The 18,273-nt window shown below is 52.8% G+C and overlaps 1 protein-coding gene across 1 annotated transcript; it reads left to right on the forward strand.

Moving 5' to 3' along the window:
- Nucleotides 1-12,808: 12,808 nt before the first annotated feature.
- On the forward strand, nucleotides 12,809-15,620 carry S100P (S100 calcium binding protein P). The gene is made up of 2 exons (XM_012665108.1): nucleotides 12,809-13,044; nucleotides 15,333-15,620. Exons 1-2 carry the CDS (start codon nucleotides 12,907-12,909, stop codon nucleotides 15,477-15,479), a joined length of 285 nt encoding a protein of 94 aa, XP_012520562.1. The 5' UTR covers nucleotides 12,809-12,906; the 3' UTR covers nucleotides 15,480-15,620.
- Nucleotides 15,621-18,273: the final 2,653 nt, after the last annotated feature.

Raw genomic sequence — 18,273 nt, forward strand, 5'->3', positions numbered from 1 at the left:
TTTACATTAAAGTCTGTTTTGTCTGCTTCTAATATAAGCTATCTCAGCTTTCTTTTGGTTGGTTCTTTTTGCCTGGTAATCATTTACCATTATTTTATTTTCAGTCTTTCTGTGTGTCCCTTGTAAATTACATACAGCTGGATTTTGTTTGGTTTAGTGTTTTTATCCAGGTCAACAATCTTTGTCTTTTAACATGAGAATTTAATCATTTTACATTCATTGTAATTACTAATATATTTGGCTTTATTTTACCTTCTTATTTTGACCTCTTCTGCTTTTTCCATTTTCTTTTTTTTTCCTCTCTTGCATTATTATGGATGAATAGAGCTTAATTCTTTGTTTTCCTTTCTACTAGTTAAAAGTTACATACTCTTTTTCTATTGCTTGAATTATATTATCCTTAAAATTTTAACATGCATAATTATCTTACCAAAATTCTTTTTTTTTTTTTTCAGAGACAGGGTCTCGCTCTGTTGCCCAGGCTGGAGTGCAGTGTTGTGATCATAGCCCATTGTAACCTCCAACTCCTGGGCTCAAACAATCCTTCCACCTCAGCCTCCCAAAGTGCCAGGATTACAGGTGTGAGCCACTGTGCCTAGCCAAAATTTAATGTCTTTACCCTCCTAAAATACAAGGATCTAAATGTTTCTTACATGCTAATGGTTTTTCTTAAGCTGGTACATTAGAAATCAGCATTATTTAATCCATTTTAATTTACATTTACCTACTTATTTATCATTTTCTTTGCCCACCATTCTTTCTTGCATCTAGTCCGAGATCATTTGCCTTCACCCTGAAATTCATATTTTAGAACTACCTTTTGTGAGGAGTGATGATGGTGAACTTCTTCTGTTTTGTTTACCCTCTCTTGGAAGATAGTTTTGCTGGATATATAATTTTAGTTTGAGAAGTGTTTTCTCTTCGTACATTTAAGATACTGTCTCACTAACTTCCGGCATCTACTATTGAGAATTCAGCCGTCAGTCCAATGCTTGGCCCTTGGAATGGAGCCTGAGTTTGGACTGCAGGCCGCAGCGTGCATAGCATGCAGGCTTCTGCAGTCTCCGCGGCGCCGCTTCACTCACCTGCTGTGCTGCTCCCTGACTGTGACAAGCACGTGGTGGCCTCAGGGCTTTTGCCCATGTTAGTGCTCTCACTGGGACACTCCACTGAAGCTAAAAGGTGGTGAAATTGGAGAGAGAAAACGTGGAGCACCTTTGCAGGAGTTCTGTTGTGATGTGGGGTAGAGAAATGGGGTGACTGTGGGAGTAGCTCAAGGAAGAGTTCCTTTCTTTGCTTGACGGTGCATGGTATGGAAAGACAGACCTACCGATGGGACTGACCTGGTGCAGCAGGACAGATGGGGCAGCAGGGGGCCCCCCTCCAGCTCTCTGTTCCAGGTCCGCCTCCCTCTTCACCCTGCACAGCTCAAAGTGGCTCAGCCTGCCCTGGTGGTCAGTCAGTGAGCATACGCCCCCACCCCCAGTTTTCTCTGAAGCCAGCAGCCAGAGGGGCACCATAACTGGCATTCCATTTCTAGAACATTTCCTTTGGGAGCTTTGCAACCACAGCCCAAATGCCTTCTCCCCAGCCCCCAGCACCCTTCTGCTTTTCCCCAAGAGTCCTGAACTCCAAGTGCTGGGGCACCCCAGCTTAGGTTTCCCTCACAGCTTGTCCCACAGTTCAGCCCTCCTCAGGCTGGATGCTGGCCTATCCCACCAACCCCTCCTTGGCCCCTCAGGTCCCTCTCCCTCCTGGAGCGATCCAATGTATCCTAAGGTTATGCAGTGGATGATTATGGGTTTGAGCCCTGATCCATGGGCCCTTTCCCCCAGTGTCTCCCTGGGAGGCAGCCTGAAAAGTTTACACAAGAAGCAGAAGGCACAGCATGGCTTCCCCCAGTGGCGCTGGTGCCCTAGGTATGAGGCTTCACCCACTGGCTGCCCCCCAGCCCAACCCCAGCCCCCATACAGACATCTGCTGACAGTCGAGAGGCCTCGCCACCATTCAACAGCCTGTCCCGGTGCTGCCCAGCAGGTGTGCCTGCATGCGGAGGTGTGCAGGCAGGTGCGGTCCGTAACCAAAGGTAGGTCACGCCGTGCCTCAGTTGAGCTCACAGAGACCTGGGTTTGCTGCATCTGTGGATCTGTTCTCACCCCTCCTCCCATGCCCCAAGGGCAGCCCTGGTGACAGCTGCAATCTTGCCCCCACGCTCAGAACGGCAGCAGGCCTCTCCAGCTTTTTCTGAGGCACACGTGATGGTGGGTGAGGACTCAGAACCCTTACCATGCCCCATCTGGGAGACGCCTGGGAGCGGCCTTGTGGGAGGACGTTTCACGTGCTGCTTGGACTCCATGAGGTCCACTTGGAGGACTCACCTTCAGGTCCATTTCACCAAGAGAAGGAACCAGTTTCTTCAGGGACCAGTCAGAGGAGGGTGTTTCCCAGCATTTTCACTATCTCCTTCGGGTGCTGCCAGCCCAGCCCTCCCAAGATGCCTAGTCACCGTGGCTGGAGGAGGGGGGGTGCCTGTTAAGGAACATGTTCCCAGCTGCCATCCAGAGCACCTCAGAGTCTTTGGTGGGGGGTGGGGGGCAGTGCTGGAGCGGGGAGGGCTGGACGGCTCTTCCCATATCCTGGGTCTGGCCCTGGTACGGGTGGGAGGAGTAGATAAATTCCATTTATGCCTTCTGCATCTATGAGCTGTGTGACCCTGGGAGAAGCACCAGACCTTTCTGAACCTCACTCTCCCCATCGATAAAATGGGCATGGTAGTCCCTGCCTGTGTTCCTCCCAGAACTGCTGGGGATACTGATTGTGTTAGGCACAGAAAAACAAGTGAGAGGTGATGGAATGAGAGGGACAGAAAAACAAGAAGGAGGAAACAGTTAAAGAAGAACAATAAGAAGGAAATAGTTACAGTAGAATAACCAGGGGAAACAGTTATTTCAGTCTTGAAGAATGGGGTGATTAAACCATGGAACAGTGACCACCAATCAGAAAATAGAAAAACCCAATCAACAGTGACTTTCCCCATCACACGTATAGGAGAAAGGAATGACTGGAACATAACCTTTAAATTATGTCCATACCTGGAAAAATTCACTCCCCAAAACCCGTGACATATAGTTTTAAGTAATTATAATTGACCTCTACATCAACATAAACTACTAGCATATAAAGGGAGAAATTCTAGAGTTAATTAGGGTCTTCACTCGCAGAGACAGACCCGTTTCCCCTTAGGAAACGTCTTTCGCTTTGCACCGTTAAACTTCCCTTACAATAATTCCTCACACGCACTCGCTGTCTGTCATCTCTCTCCCTCATGCGGGCCAAGGCCTGTGATTCCTCCAAGCCCGGAGCCCAAGAACTGGGGCAACACTTCAAAGTCCAGCCTTTGGACTGAACAGGACCGTGACGATTGGCGAAAACTTTGCCCTAGACCAGGGATCAAAATTCTTAAAGGAGCCAGATAGTCAATGCTGTGAAGTCTCTGCCAGGGCTACTCGGCCTCAGTAAGTCCAGTGATACAATGTGGCCCATTGGCAGAATAGTGGAGAAAGAAACGCTTGAAGGGCTCATTAGGTACAGAAACAGCATTTCATGTGTCCCAGTGCACACCATTCCTCGTCGAACTTCTCACAGTGGCACTAGGTGGATACAGGGAACCAGTTAAAGCCTGCAGCAAACGTTCTCCTTGAGCTGGAGGACAGTGGGGCCATGTCATCTGACATGACGGAAGGCCGAGGTGCTGCGTCTGGAGCATGAGGGTGGGATGGTGAGCAGGGGACAGATCCTGTCTGGTGCTTGGTTGGTTTTAAATAAAGCTTTATTTACACCATGCACCCAGCCAGCAATCCTCCTCGGCTGGTTGCAGAGCGCACCACGGGCTGTCGGTGGCAGAGTTGGGCAGGATGCTGGCCCTCGCCTCTACCGTAACCTCAGGCTCCCCTTGCCAGATCTGCCGACTCCACTTGTGGCTCCAGGAAAGGGCTCCTGCCCTGGGCTCTGGGCACTCAGGTGGGCTGGACTCACCCGGCCTTTGCAGAGCTCCCTGGGCACTGGCGGGGCAGCGTGGGCAGTGCTGGTGGACAGGGAGGCCCTTCCCGGGAACCAGGGGGAGAAGGGCCAGGCAGCCCCTGGGGAGGGCTCGGGGGGAAGAGCACGCTGCAGAGTGGAGGGGCCAGCGGCCATGGCTCCCACGGGCCTGGAAGGGAAGGAAGCAGGCATACCCTCACCTCCACACGCACCAGCACTGACTCCCAGCAGCTGCCGCATGAGAATATTCTGGAAGGAATCGCAGCAATGTTAGTAGTCTCCCAGGCTGGGGGCCGAGGGCAGGGTTTTCAGCGTCATCGGGCGCCTTATACTCTTGCTTGAATTGTCTAAACCTGCTCAGGAGCCACATTATTTATTGAATTGTTACATTCAGCAACAGTCGTCTCAGCAGGAAGCTCAGGCTCCGTTTCTTTTTATTCTTCACATTTCCCAGCATTTAAAAACTAATAAAAGTCATAATATGGCCGGGCGCGGTGGCTCACGCCTGTAATCCTAGCTCTCTGGGAGGCCGAGGCGGGCGGATTGTTTGAGCTCAGGAGTTCGAGACCAGCCTGAGCAAGAGCGAGACCCCGCCTCTACTAAAATTAGAAATAAATTAATCGGCCAACTAAAAATATATAGAAAAAAATTAGCCAGGCATAGTGGCGCATGCCTGTAGTCCCAGCTACTTGGGAGGCTGAGGCAGAAGGACTGCTTGAGCCCAGGAGTTTGAGGTTGCTGTGAGCTAGGCTGACGCCACGGCACTCACTCTAGCCAGGGCAACAGAGTGAGACTCTGTCTCAAAAAAACAAAGTCATAATATAAAAAATTTTAAATAAAGATTAAAGGTAAAGTATTTAACCATCTTCAGAACATTCAGGCTCTCTGACTCCTCCTGATGCGGTGGAAAGGAAGACAGGCGGGTCGCTGGGCAGCCAGGTCTGTCCACACGCCCTCGGGAACAAGCACCGAGGGGGTCACAGTAGCCGGACGTGAGGAAAAACATCCTGTGCGCTCTGTTCAGGGTCTCCACAGTGCTCCCAAAAGGCAGGTGCGAGCCTCTCTCTGTGGACGAGAACACGGGGCAGAGGTAACAAGGCGGTGTCCCCTCCGGGCCTCGCGCTCCAGAACCAACTGCTGCTGTCCTGGTGAGCGCGGGAGACCATGCCGCCCCTCTCCTGAGCAGGCAGGGCTGCCCTGGGGGGCCGCACCGCCCAGGCCAACCTAGGGAACAGGACGCGTGGGCTCTGTTTGGGCCCCAGACCCGAGCCAGCTCCTCCAGCCCAGCTGTCCTGCGGGCGGGCGGACGTGCAGCCCCTGGCGCTGACGTCCTCCTGAGGCGGGTGAGGAAGCAGAGGCCTCACCTGCTCCTCCCGTTCCTCCCCCGCTGCCTGCGCCATGGGCTGCAGGGTCGGCCCGGACAGGGCGCCACGCCACCTCCTCCGGGCCAGCCTGGTGCCAGGCAGGGGAGTGGCAGGGGCTTGGCTGTCCTGCTGTAGCAGGCAAGGATACCCAGTGAGGTCAAATTGTCTGATTTCCAAGTTAGGAATCCACTTCTTGGGGGCTGAGATCTTATTTTTGAACATCAGTAACTTATTTTAACACTATGTTAGCCAATAAAATCTATCTACGGGCTGCATTCAGTCCAGTGGCTGCCGTATTAAAGTTCTCCAGAGAAACAGAACATTACCTACAACGGAGAGAGAGATGATTTACTCAGTTGGCCCCACGATCGTTGGGGCTGCAAGTCCAAAATCTACAGGGCAGGCTGGAAACTTGGGAAAGAGCTGATGTCACTGTCTTTAGCCCAAATTCTGCAGGCTGGAAACAGGCAGGCAGGCTATGTGGCAGTCTTGAGGCAGAATTCCTTCTGGAAATCTTCATCTTTTCAGGCCTTCAACTGATTGAATGAGGCCCACCCACATTATGGGAGGTAATCTGCTTTATTCAAAATACACAGATTTAAATATTAATTACACCTAAAAAATATCTTCACAGCAACATCTAGGCTAGAGGTTGAACAAACAACTGGGCCCAATAGCCTAACCCAGTGGACACAGATCGTTAACCATCATAGCTACTAGCAAGCAGCCTCTGGGCCAAACTCTGCCTATTCTCACGACAACCCATGGGAGGTGGGAGATACTTCATCCCATTTTACAGATGAGAAAACCAGGCTCAGAGAGGCCCTCAGCCAGTACATGGAAGAGGCACACTCAAACCCAGTCCGTCTGCCCCAGGCGTGGGGTCTCCCACTCCACACCAGAGGGTCGGGCCTGGCAGGGCTGGGAGGTTTGCTGTGAGGGTGGAGGCTGCAAAGGGGGGATGTGCTGACTTCAGGCTTCACGGAGACCAGCTCAGGGCCTAGCCCCCTCCTGCCGTCTCTCGGCTCTCCCTCCGCGCTCTCAAACAGGCCCTGCCTTCCTGGGCTCCCGGGACCGGCTTTTGCAGGGCAGGGCCCCCACCACATGGCCGCCGGTGGGGTCGGAGTGCTATCTTGCCAGGAGCTGGCTGGAGACCCCATGTATTCACCATGGGGTCCTGCTTCTCCTGACAATCCTCATGAGTTTCTCAGTCTAAACAGAAATGTTAAAAAAAATCCTGGGTGTTCTAGTGCACCGAGCATGCGCTGTGCACGCCAAGGAGCGTGGGCAGCTCGGCTTGAGAACATGAGCCCTAGAGCTGACCTCATCTGAATCCCTCATTTTACAGATGAAGAAAGGGGTCCTGGCGGGGGGAAGGGACTCCCCCAGGGTCATTCAGTGAGTCAGTGGCCCAGTGGGGCTGAGGCCAGGCAGGCCGCAGTCTCCTCACCCCAAGCCACGTGCCCGCACCCGGCAACCCTGTGCCCCGGGGCAGGACTCAGGTTGCTGCCACCACTTGGACACTTCCTGAGACCTCCTTGTGCTTCTGCTTAAAATGAAGGTCACAGGTAAGAATTCATGCTAGTGCCTGGAGAATCCGCCCAGGGAAGACATTTGAAGGACATTAACACGTTACTTTGGAGTCAGACCTGGGTTTGAACACGTGAAAGGTGTTCAAAGGAGGAAGAGCACTTTCTTCCTCCTGCCTTGGACTTCACTCAGTCACCCTCAGATTGTTATGGGTTTTCCCATACCCCGTCACCTGGAAGTCTTTTTTTTAATTTTGAAATTCACATATTTTTATAGCCATATCAAGGGATAATTTACATACCATAAAACCCACCCATTGTCAGGGTATAACACAATGCTTCTAAATAAATTTATAGACTTGTGGAACCATCCCCCGAATCCAGATCTGGCCTCTAATTTGTCTTCTTGGAGCATTTCATATAAACGGAACTTTTGGACTGTTTTAGAACACTGCCTTCTTGTCTTTCTAACTCTTCCTTAGTTCAGAAAATTTTAAATCACTAACAATTCTTATGAGCGCAGGGAAGAAAGGCACTGACTTGAGGAAAGACCCTTGAATTAAGAGCAGGGACACCTGCAAATCTTGACTCACAAAAGAAATCGCCTCAACAAAGATGTATTAAGGTGTGGTCCTGAGGAGGCCTTTGGGTGAGCAGAGGGTAGGAACAGCAGGGCCCCCCAAATCTGGGGGCTGTGGAACATGAAACTCTGGCCCAAAGAGGTGGTCGGGAGTCACTATCCAACCTGCTGCATCTTCTTTGAGAGGTGGATGCCTTTTTCCTATCCGGGCCCTTTGCCAACGTTTAATATTTCGCTGCCATCCCCAAAGCCGCTCCACACTCAGCTCGCAGAGGCCCAGGATGGCAGACACCCAGCTCTAGGAGACACTCAAATTCCTTACGCCGCTCCCTGACCGCCCTGCCAGCCTGAGCTGCGTCCTTGAACTTCTGCCACCGCCCCTGCCGTGGTCTCTCCCAACTCGTCCCTGGCACAGGCTCCTGCCTCTGCTGAGAGCGCCCTCCCTTTGTCTAGCCAGTGGTTCTCACACTGGGGCGCCCGTCAGAACCACCTAGAAGGTGTGTGCAGCTGCTCTCCAAGCCTCTCCTGCAGCTGGGGGCCCTGCCCCAGGTCTCTAACTCGGGGGGATTCTGACCCTGCTGGCCTGGTGAGCACACTCTGAAGACCACTCGTCTAAATAAACCCCTGGCTGGACGTGGTGGCTCAGGCCTGTAATCCCAGCACTCCGGGAGGCTGAGGTGGGAGGATCGCTTGAGCCTGGGGGTTTAAAACCAGCCTGGGCAACACAGTGAGATGTCATCTCTAAAAAAAAATTTTTTTTTAAATTAGCTAGGCATGGTGACATGGACCTGTAGTCCTAGCTAGTGAGGAGGCTGAGCCAGGAGGATCGCTTGAGCCCAGGGGTTGGAGGTTGCAGTGAGCTGTGACTGTGCCACTGCACTGCAGCCTCGGCGACAGAGTGAGACCCCGTCTCAAAATAAATAAATAAATAAGCTCCTTTGGGCAGTTAACACCTGCTCCTTCAAGTCTCACCTGAAGCCCACCTCCTCTGGGAAGCCCCCCTGATCTCCCTGGCTGGGTTTGTCCCTTTTAGGGCTCCCACAGGCCTCTGGCATGCCACTGTCATGCTGCACTGTCATTGTCTGCTGCTTCTCAGTGTCCTAGACTGGACTGGCAGCTCCTTGAGGGGCAGGATGAACCCGACGCAGCACCTCGCCTTAGGGCGCCTGGCGCAGGGAAGGAGCTGAGAACGTCTGAGCGCCCCCGGTTCCCGACACCCCAAGGTGCTCCTCACGCTCCACTGCAGATCTTTCTGCGCCGTGTTCACCTCTCAGTCTCCCCGTCTCTCAGGGTAACGGTTATTATCACCAGGTCACAGGACCTCTGACAGGTCACAGAACTTGTCCAAGGTGCCACAGAGCAAATAAAGGACAGAGCCAGGGACCAAACTGAAGTCAACTTACGTCTTTCTACAATGTCAGGCTGTTCACCGTCAAGCAACTGGGTGGCATAACCGAGCTCTGCACCAGTGTACTGGGTCGAGCAGTGTCCCCCCAAAATTTGTGTCCTCCCCAGAACCTCAGAATGACCTTATTTGGAAATAGGGTCGTTGCGAATGTAATAAGATGGGTGGGCCCTCAATTCATCATGGCTGGTGTCCTGAGACACGGAGACACACAGAGGGAAGGTGGCCACGTGACAACAGAGGTGAACATTGGAGCGATGCGGCTGCAAGCCCAGAATGCCAAAGATGGTGGTAGCCACCAGAGCTGGGAGAGAAGCAAGGGACAGATTCTCCCTCTGAGGCCCAAAGAAGGAACGAACCCTGACAATGCCTTGATTTCAGGCTTCTAGCTCCGGAACTGTGATAGAATGAATTTCTGTTGTTTTCAGCCACCTAGTTTGTGGCACTTTGTCACAGCAGCCCCTAAGAAACACACACAAGCAGTTGGGATACTCTCAGTCACGAGCAACAGGAATCCGTCACAGCCTCATCCACGTGGTTACAACATAGCTGCTGCTTCTCCGGAGGTCACTTCCAGGTCTCAGGAAGGATGAAGGCAGTAGGGCTAATGGCCTTCTCTTTGTATTCAGCCCGGCGGGCCTCGCGTAGCCCTCAGCGCAACATCTGACCAGGTCTGTGGTGTGGGCCCCCTAGCTGCAAGGGAGTCTGGGAGACTGCACCATTCAGCTTTCCAGCCTGGAGAAAAAGGTCTATAAGTGGCCACCCCTGGGTCTCAGGGCCTCTGTCACAGATGAGACATGGCCCCTGCCCTCACGGCCACATGGTGCATGACCCCTGGCACTCGTTCAGCTGGTCCCTGAGAAACTCATTTCCTCAACTCTCTCAACCTTCTCCCTCATCAAATATTTGTCTGAGACATTATCGAGGGGAAAACTGGTTTGACCCAGGAACTGTTTGTGCATTGACATGCAAGTGGGCAGGCGTGAAGGGGCCCAGGCCGTTGACCTGCCTCCTTGCTCTGAGCCTCGGTTTCCCCTTCTGCAAAGTGTGGAGGTTGCATCAGAAGGTAGTGAGGCCCCTCCTCTTCCTCTACTTCCCTGCTCCCTGCCGAGGCTTCCGCCAGCTCCTGGGGCTTCTCAGGGCAGGGGCTGCAGGAACCCTGCCTGGCGTGGCAGTAGGCACCTCACCAGCCTCCCACACCAGCTGCCGAGTGGGCCTCAAAATGGCAAGTCTGACCCTGTGTCTCCAGGCTGAAAATCCCCCAGACCGTTGATCTTATACACTGGAGTCACCTGGGAAACTCTGAGCCCAGCCAGCCCTGGAAATGGGCTGGTCTATGTGGGTGGGGTCCCCACAGAGCCAGCTCTTCCTTGCCCAGGGTCTCTCAGTGACTGGGGTCACATCCACGTGGGCCCGAGCGGGCCAGCCTGCAGGGCCTTTCCCAGCCGGTGCCCCCCTCACCCCTCCAGCCCATCCCAACTTCTCTTTTCCCCAGAGTAACGGTTCTTTGTGCCTCTGTTCCTTTGCTGTCCCACGTCCCACAGCACCATCTCCTCCAGGCCTAGCTCCCTCTCCACACCCACTCCATCCTCCACCCCTGTTCATGGCCCAGGTCCCTCCAGCCCGCCAGCATGTACCCCATCTTCCTCCCAGCTTCCCTGCTTCTCCCTCCTCCATGTGTACGGCACCCCTCTCTGGCTGGGGAACCCCCAACACCAGGACCCAAGTCTTGCATCCGCTGTCCAGCGCAGGGCCTGGATGGCTCAGGCCAACCTGCTGCACCCACGCGGCTTGGCCTGAGCTCTGCGCTGGGCCTGGAGCCGCGTCTGCTGAGCATGGGCGTCCTTCTCAGAGCACCTCATCTGACCCAGACTCCAGAGTACAGAAGAGCCATTTCCAGAGGTGTTCCCATGACATGTCGTGTTCAGGGCAGGCTGGGCTGGCCAAGGCTTGCCTGCCCCATCACACACCTTATGGTTTTCCTGAAACCTCTTGACCCCACTGGAAATGCTTCCTGCCTGCCCATCCCCCTGGTTTAGGTGCCCTGGGCCTCCCTGTGGGGATGACCTGGGCCCCCTTTGTCTTTCAGGGGCTCCTGTTTGCCGAGGTTAATATGCAGAAAACCTGCAATTTGAGTTCCTCCTCTGGCCAGTGCCCGGATGTCTGGAGCAGCCAGACTGGCAGTGCTGGAGCCCAGGAGAGGGGCCAGGAGCTCCAGGGGGAGCCTGGGGCCTCCTAAGGGCAGGGCCCCAGGTGAGGGCCAAGGCCCTGCCTTCTCCATCCTGCTGCCCACAGGCCCGCCCTCTGTCCTGGGAGGGGACACCAGTCGTTAGATGATTGCGGGGGAGCTGGAACTGGGGCTGTTTCTGCTGAGGGAAGAAGAGCTTTTCTTTCCCAAATCAGCCTTGTTCCCAGCGTCCATCCTGGAGCCGGCAGCAGCCATTCATTCCCAGCCCCCGGTGCCACGAGCCCCGGAACATGACAGAATCCGCCCAGATCCTGCAGCCCCCTGCACTGCTGCTTCGTGCTTCACGTCAGCCCAGGACCCCACAGCGCCTCACTGCTTAAAGGAGACCCTGGCACCAGCAGCCCACAGTGCCCAAACCTGGAAGGTGGGAAGAAAAATGACCCCAACCTGGTCAGAGACATAAAGAAAGTTTTTTGCATAAAGCAATTCACATTCTCCTTTTGGGAAGAAATTGGTATTCTAGTTAAATGCAATTGCTGCTAAATTTTGAACAGAATGAAGACCTGGTCTGGGGATTAGCCTCCCCCACGTGGAGCCAGGCGCTGGCAAAGGCGGGTGCTCGGTGATCCCTAGCCAGGCGTTCCTTTCTTTTGTGTTCATGCCAACAATGAACAGCTAACCACTTCGATTTCAAAACTTTCCCTCTGACCTTCCCCTGCCCTCCTATCTGTGGTCCCTCACTTTCCCCCGAGGCTTCCTCAGGCGGGTCATAGCAACCAGAACCCCTTTTCCCCAAAGCCAGCCATAAAACTAAAAATACCACCCAACTCCCCCTCCTTTCTGTGTAAAATCTGGCCATAAAGAAATTCTCTGACCTACTTTGTGTGACGGGAAGTCGTAAGAGCCCCACACCAGAGGGGCCTGTCCCCCAGCCAGAAGGAAGAACGCTGCCCAGAGAGGCCGAGGAGGACTCAGCCAGACAGGCCTTGCTGGGCTCCCCGAGTCCCTCGGCATGAGATCACGCCCTTTAGCCCGATCACATTTCTGCAGGGCTGTCCACGCTTTGCAGAACTTAAACATAAAAATGGACGGTTTCCCGTGTATCTTTGGATCTTCAGTCTGAAGGCTGCCGTGCTACATAAAACTGTGATTAAATACACTTGTGCCCTTTCTCCTATTAATCTGCCTTTTGTCCACTGATTTTCAGTGAACCTGTGGAGGGCAACGGGGAAGCTTTCCCTCGGCAACTACGGGAGAGGAGCGAGTGGGACTGAGGTGTAAGCAGGTCCCCTGAACAGCCCAGGGTGTCTGAGAAGGGGCGACAGGAGCACGGCCGTGCTCACCCCCACGCAGCACCCGCTCACGCACAGGCACCCTGGTGCCCGCCCACCAAGTGCCAGCGCACGCTGCTATCCGCACGAAGGAGCCGCTCAGTCGCTGCTACTCACTCCACACGCTGCCCAGGCGCTCACTTTCCCAGGGGCGTCAGGGATGGTGTCACCACTGTGACTGTGATGAGCCTCAGATACTGGCAAGCACAGCAAAGTGAGGGTAGCCCGAGGCGGCCCATGTGCTGGGCCTGGCTGGAGGAAGGTTCCAGAGAGAAAGTCACAATCATCCATTTCATCACAACCGAGTGTTGCAATGTGGGGAGGGGCAGGGTTTGTTCTCTGTTCCAGCCCTGTGTGTCCCTCCCTCTATGTCAACATGAGGCCGGCCTCATAAAGCGCCAAGAGGCCTCCGGTGGGATAGTTCTTTGGCCACAGCAGCCCGGGGAGGAAGGTGGGCCCGCATCCAGTACCATGGCAGAACTGGAGATGGCCATAAGCATGATCATCGACGTCTTCGCGCGGTACGCAGGCGGCGAGGGCAATGTGCAGACACTGACCAAGGGGAAGCTGAAGGCGCTGATGGAGAAGGAGCTCCCCGGCTTCCTGGAGGTGAGCGCAGGGCCAGGCCAGCAGGAAGGTCGGGGAGGCAGAGGGACAGCCCCTGCAGGGGGAGCAGGGCGGATCCTGCAAGGCCCTCGAAGCCTGGCCAACATATGGACCCGCCACCCCAAGGAGGGGACGCCTGAGCCCTCTGAGCAGCAAGGGAGCGTGGTCAGTTTGATCCCGAAGCACGGAGCTGAGCCTGGTGCGCAGTGTGCGTGTGGCCAGGATTCTCTGCCCGCAGGGCCCGGGTGCGAGAGTGGGACTCCGTCCTGAGTGGTGAGTGGGGATGGAATGGAATGCAGGGCCATGTGCTGGGCCCTTGCTGCTGTCCCTCTCCCAGGCTGCTGGCCACAACACCCCTGTTCCACTGCCTACCCGCCTGCCTTCCTCCCAGTCCCAGGCCTTGTCGCCTGGTATTAGTGGGACTGACAGGGAATGAGGACAGGAGGAGGCCCCAGCCTGGCGCCTGCCTGCCCAGAGCTGCAGACTCCCCTGGGCTCCTGCATTGGGCAGCAGCCACAGAGAAGGCCCTCAAGGCCCGACCAGGTGGCCTAGGCCCTCTACTGCTCCACTCCCTGCCTTCCCTCTCTGTGTCACCTCTCCACTCCTTTCCCTTACCTTCCCTCCCCTCCCCACTTGGCCCCCCAGAGTCTGCCCACCATCCTCTGAGGGCTCTACCTATACTGGCACTCACAGCTGGAAATGCAAGCATCACCTCAAAGACGCTAAGCACTTTTGCACATTGTGTTTCTATTTCCTAAATGTGAATGCTGTGAAGACATCTTTTTAAAATAAAGTTCTATTTGTGGTAGAAAATGTGAAAATATAGAAATGTGAAGAGAAGAAATTCCCCCTGGACTCTCCCTCTCCCTCCCAGCTTCCTCCCCGTGCAAAAATGATGTGAAATCCTAATTTATATGCAATTTAACTTTTTTTTGAACTTAACATCACAGCATAAATTCTCAAACTCTGACACTCATTGAACACACACCCCCATGCTGGGAACTTGTGCCTGGGGCACAGGGTGTTCTGATAATGATCAATGATCAAAGTTTGAGAATTTAACCCCAGGGGATTTTGGCCCAAGATGTTCCCCTGGGGAGGGGCAGGGGCAAGTGTCCAGGGAACACACTTTGAGAACAGTGGCTAAGCCAGGGATTCCCTAACTTGGGTTATATCAGCGTCTCCGGGGGCTGAGTAAGCAGAAGGCCCAGGTGCCTGCATACCCCCAACCCTCCCTCCAGATGAGGACAGTCAGGAAACAATGTCTGCCTGAGGGCAGGGACTGGGCTGGCCTCGTGGCCTGTTTTCTCCATGCCCAGCCCAGCGCCTGGCACAGCTGGGTCTTCATAAATACTATGTGACCATCCGGCCACAGACTTCATGAGCATCACTTGGAATGGCCACAGGTATTCCGGCGCAGACATACCACTCTTTGTTTACTATTGAAGTCGTACTTTCCCCCTTACTTTTGTTATTACAAATTATGCTATAATTAATGGGGCTCTCTCTGTGAGATAATCCGTTTCCAACCAATTTAACTGTTTTCTCCACTGGACATGCAGCTCTCCGGCCAGGGCCGGGTCGCCAGCGCCCCCTGCTGCTGATACTCAGCTCTGCATACTGGTTGTGCTTGGTCCCTTGGTGAGGACCGTGCATCTGCTGTCACATGAGCAGGCTCTCAGAGACCCCGCCGGCCTGGCCCTGTCAAAGAAGACCTGCGACCTTGCGCCCCGAGTCAGGGTCCCTGAGCAGAGAGGAGGACAGGGCTTCTGTGGGCCCTCCACATGTGGGTCTCAACCCCAGCTTTCCCTTTTCCCATGTGACCTCGAGCCGGGTCGCTTGGGCCCTCAGGGCTTACAGTCTCCATCTGTAACACAGCGATGCATCCTCCTTGCCTGGTAGTTGTGAGGTCACAGGCTGTGTAAAGCAGCTAGCTCAGTGCACAAAGAATATCGAGTGGATGTATTTCCTGCGAATAACCACCATTTTCAAGCACATTATAAATTCAAAGCCTATCCCCTACAAAAAATATTAATAAAATAAAACTCCCTCCTGCATAGCACAACACAATTGAAATTTGGCCTAAAAACATTACAAGTTACTTCTTGTCATGCCACATAGCTTAGGACAGCTCCCTTCTTAAAGCCCTCGAGTTCTTTCCAGGGACACCACGTGTCTGGTACGCGCAGCCAGCCCGGGTGCCTTCCCTCTGCCCCACAGCAGTGCTGGGCTGAAGCCAAGGGCCTGCCCAGGTGCAACCACTGCTGACCCCAGGCCTGTCCCTCCTCTAGACCGGGAAGGATAAGGATGCCGTGGACAAAATGCTCAAGGACTTGGACGCCAACGGAGATGCTGAGGTGGACTTCAGTGAGTTCATGATGTTTGTGGCTGTGCTCACATGTGCCTGTCACAAGTTCTTCGAGGCAGGATGCGAATGATATCCCAGAGATCCAGATTCCTGACGGAGGTGCGGCAGGGCCTGGAAGCGGGCCCCTGGCTTCCAGAAAGTCCTTGTTGGTGATTACTCCCCTGGGCTGAGCCCGCTGATGTCCTTGTGATTAATACATACTTGTGAAATGATCCTGGTCTTGAAGAAACTAGTTATTTCCTTAAAACGTCATGTCTCCTCCCCACAAAAAACAATTCACTAATTAAATTTGTCATTTATTTACTCATTGCCTGCCTGGTGGAGAGTTGGAGACGGTGGACAGATCAGTTGGTAAGAATCCATTCATTGGCCATTTCTGAGTGCCTGCCTGTGCCAGCCCTTGACTGAGTATGGCCACCCTGTCCTGGAGGAGCTTTGGGGACACGCATATGTGCATTCAGTCACTAGCTGCTCATTGAACCCAGGACCGCCCCCCCGCCACCATCTCTCCAAACATGATGTTTTTACAAGTAACATATTTTAATGATACAATACCATTTTTGCCAAAAGACCATAAAGCGCACTAACAAGCCAGGCATGGTGGCTCACGCCTGTAATCCTAGCACTCCAGGAGGCCAAGGCTGGAGCAATGCTTGAGCTCAGAAGTTTGAGACCAGCCTGAGCAAGAGCAAGACACCGTCTCTACTAAAAATAGAAAAATTAGCTGGGTGCAGTGGTGCGTGCCTGTAGTCCCAGCTACTCGGGAGGCTGAGGCAGGAGGATCTCTTGAGCCCAGGAGTTTGAGGTTGCAGTGAGCTACGATGATGCCACTGCACTCTACCTGAGGTGACAGAGGTCACCCCAGTTTTGAGACTCTGTCTCAAAAAAAAAAACCCACAGTAACAGACAAAAACACATTACAAGTGAGGATTAGAGTCACCAGTGAACAACTGCTCACATGCCCCAGGTGTACAATTTTATGACACTAGCTTCAGGAAGCGCCCACAGTGACAGGTGAGGTCTTGGATATCAGGTTGGTAATTGGATCCGGTTTTAGGACTCCTATCATTTTTTGAATACCCAGGATTTGAAGCCTCTTCCTATGTTTGAAGACATTTTCACTATAGAAGAAAGGGGTGTCCCTTAGAGGTGGACACAATGATCTGAGGCACTGAGGCATCTGCGCACTTAAATAAAGGGCAAGGAGTAAGTTAATAATGGGGGAACCAAAAGGATGAACCAGGGTGGAATCTTTTTTTCCTTTTTCTCTCTGCTTAACAAATTAGTCATCATCTTGTGAATGAAAAATCACCCAGCTTATTAATTTTGGGGAAGGCAAAGCCTACAGAAACTGCTGCAAACACCAGAGCCCTCGCTTCCTGGCCTCACTCACAGGCTCAGAGCTGGCGTGCAAGAACCTCACCTGGGCTCCCCCAGACTCTATTTTCACCCAGACTTGGAATTGGACAACTGACACAAAGAGGTGGGGACCTGCACAACCTCTTTCAGGTTTTGCAGCAGGGTCATAGGAGCCACAACTCATAATTGCACCTATGCTCTCTATGACTCTTAAAGAGACATCTTTGGTAAACCTATCACCCAGGGTGGATTTCTGTGCTTAGCAACTAAGAACTCAGACTACAGGAGTAGGAAAATACAGCATGCTGCTTCCTTCAAGCGTCCTGCCTGGGGTTTCTCTGGCCCTGATCATTCCCGCCCTCTCTGCATGGAGACAGCAGGGCCCCTCCCTCATGAGTCTCTATTTTCATCCCACGGGACGTACTCCATGGCTGCCCAGGGGAATTCTTTTCACCTCATCCTGGCTCCTTCCTCTGCTCCAACTGGGAGATTGCATCTGTGTTGGAATGTAATCCAACTCCTACGGTCTGCCACCATCCTATTTCTGTGCAGGGTCCTCTGAGCAGGAGGCAGACATCCCGTTCCTCTGAGAAGTCCACAGCCACCTCTCTGGAGTTCATACCTCCCTGGCAGGCACCTGGCATCTAGGTCCTTATGGAGCAAAAGCTATGCCCAAATAGCATTTTTTTAACGGCTGCAAGGAATTCATTGGAATGAGGATACCATCATTTGATCACTGTTAAAGGTACAGTTTTCGCTATTTTTGTTTTTAAAAAGTGTGCTACAATTAATATTTTCATGCATAAAGCTTTAAGTTCAGATGATTTTTCAAAAATGGATTCCATTTTGGATTACTAGATCAAGGAACATTTTTTTTATTGTGATATCTTAACATAAAATGTACCATCTTAACCATTTCCAAGTGTACAGTTCAGTAGTGTTAAGTATATTCACATTGTTGTGCAACCAATCCCCAGAACTCTTTCCATCTTGTAAAACTGAAACTCTGTCCCCATTAAGCACTAATTCTCTGTTGCCTCCCTGAGCCCCTGGCAGCCACTGTTCTGCTTTCTATGAATTTGACTCTAGTTATTAATACATCATATGAATGGAATAATGCAGTGTTTGTCCTTTTGTGACTGGCTTATTTCATTCAGCACGATGCCCTCAAGCTTCATCCATGGCATAGCATGTGACAGAATATCCTTCCTTTTCCAGGCTGAATGATACTCCGTTGTGTGCGCACACCACATCGACTTACCCATTCATCTGTGGAGGACACTTGCATTGCCACCAGAATATTTTTTAAACAAAATATTTAACCCAGGCCGGGCGCAGTGGCTCGTGCCTGTAATCCTAGCACTCTGGGAGGCCGAGGTGGGCAGATTGTTTGAGCTCAGGAGTTCGAGACCAACCTGAGCAAGAGCAAGACCCTGTCTCTACTAAAAATAGAAAGAAATTAATTGGACAGCTAAAAATATATAGAAAAAATTAGCCGGGCATGG

This window comes from Propithecus coquereli, unplaced genomic scaffold (assembly GCF_000956105.1).
Source record: "Propithecus coquereli isolate 6110/MARCELLA unplaced genomic scaffold, Pcoq_1.0 Scaffold962, whole genome shotgun sequence".
Lineage (NCBI taxonomy): Eukaryota > Metazoa > Chordata > Mammalia > Primates > Indriidae > Propithecus > Propithecus coquereli.

Bases quoted from the DNA above. Each gene is read 5' to 3' on its own strand.
- S100P (XM_012665108.1), top strand. From the start codon at position 12,907: ATGGCAGAACTGGAGATGGCCATAAGCATGATCATCGACGTCTTCGCG. The intron at 13,045-15,332 runs GTGAGCGCAGGG...TCCCTCCTCTAG, and splicing joins AGCTCCCCGGCTTCCTGGAG to ACCGGGAAGGATAAGGATGC.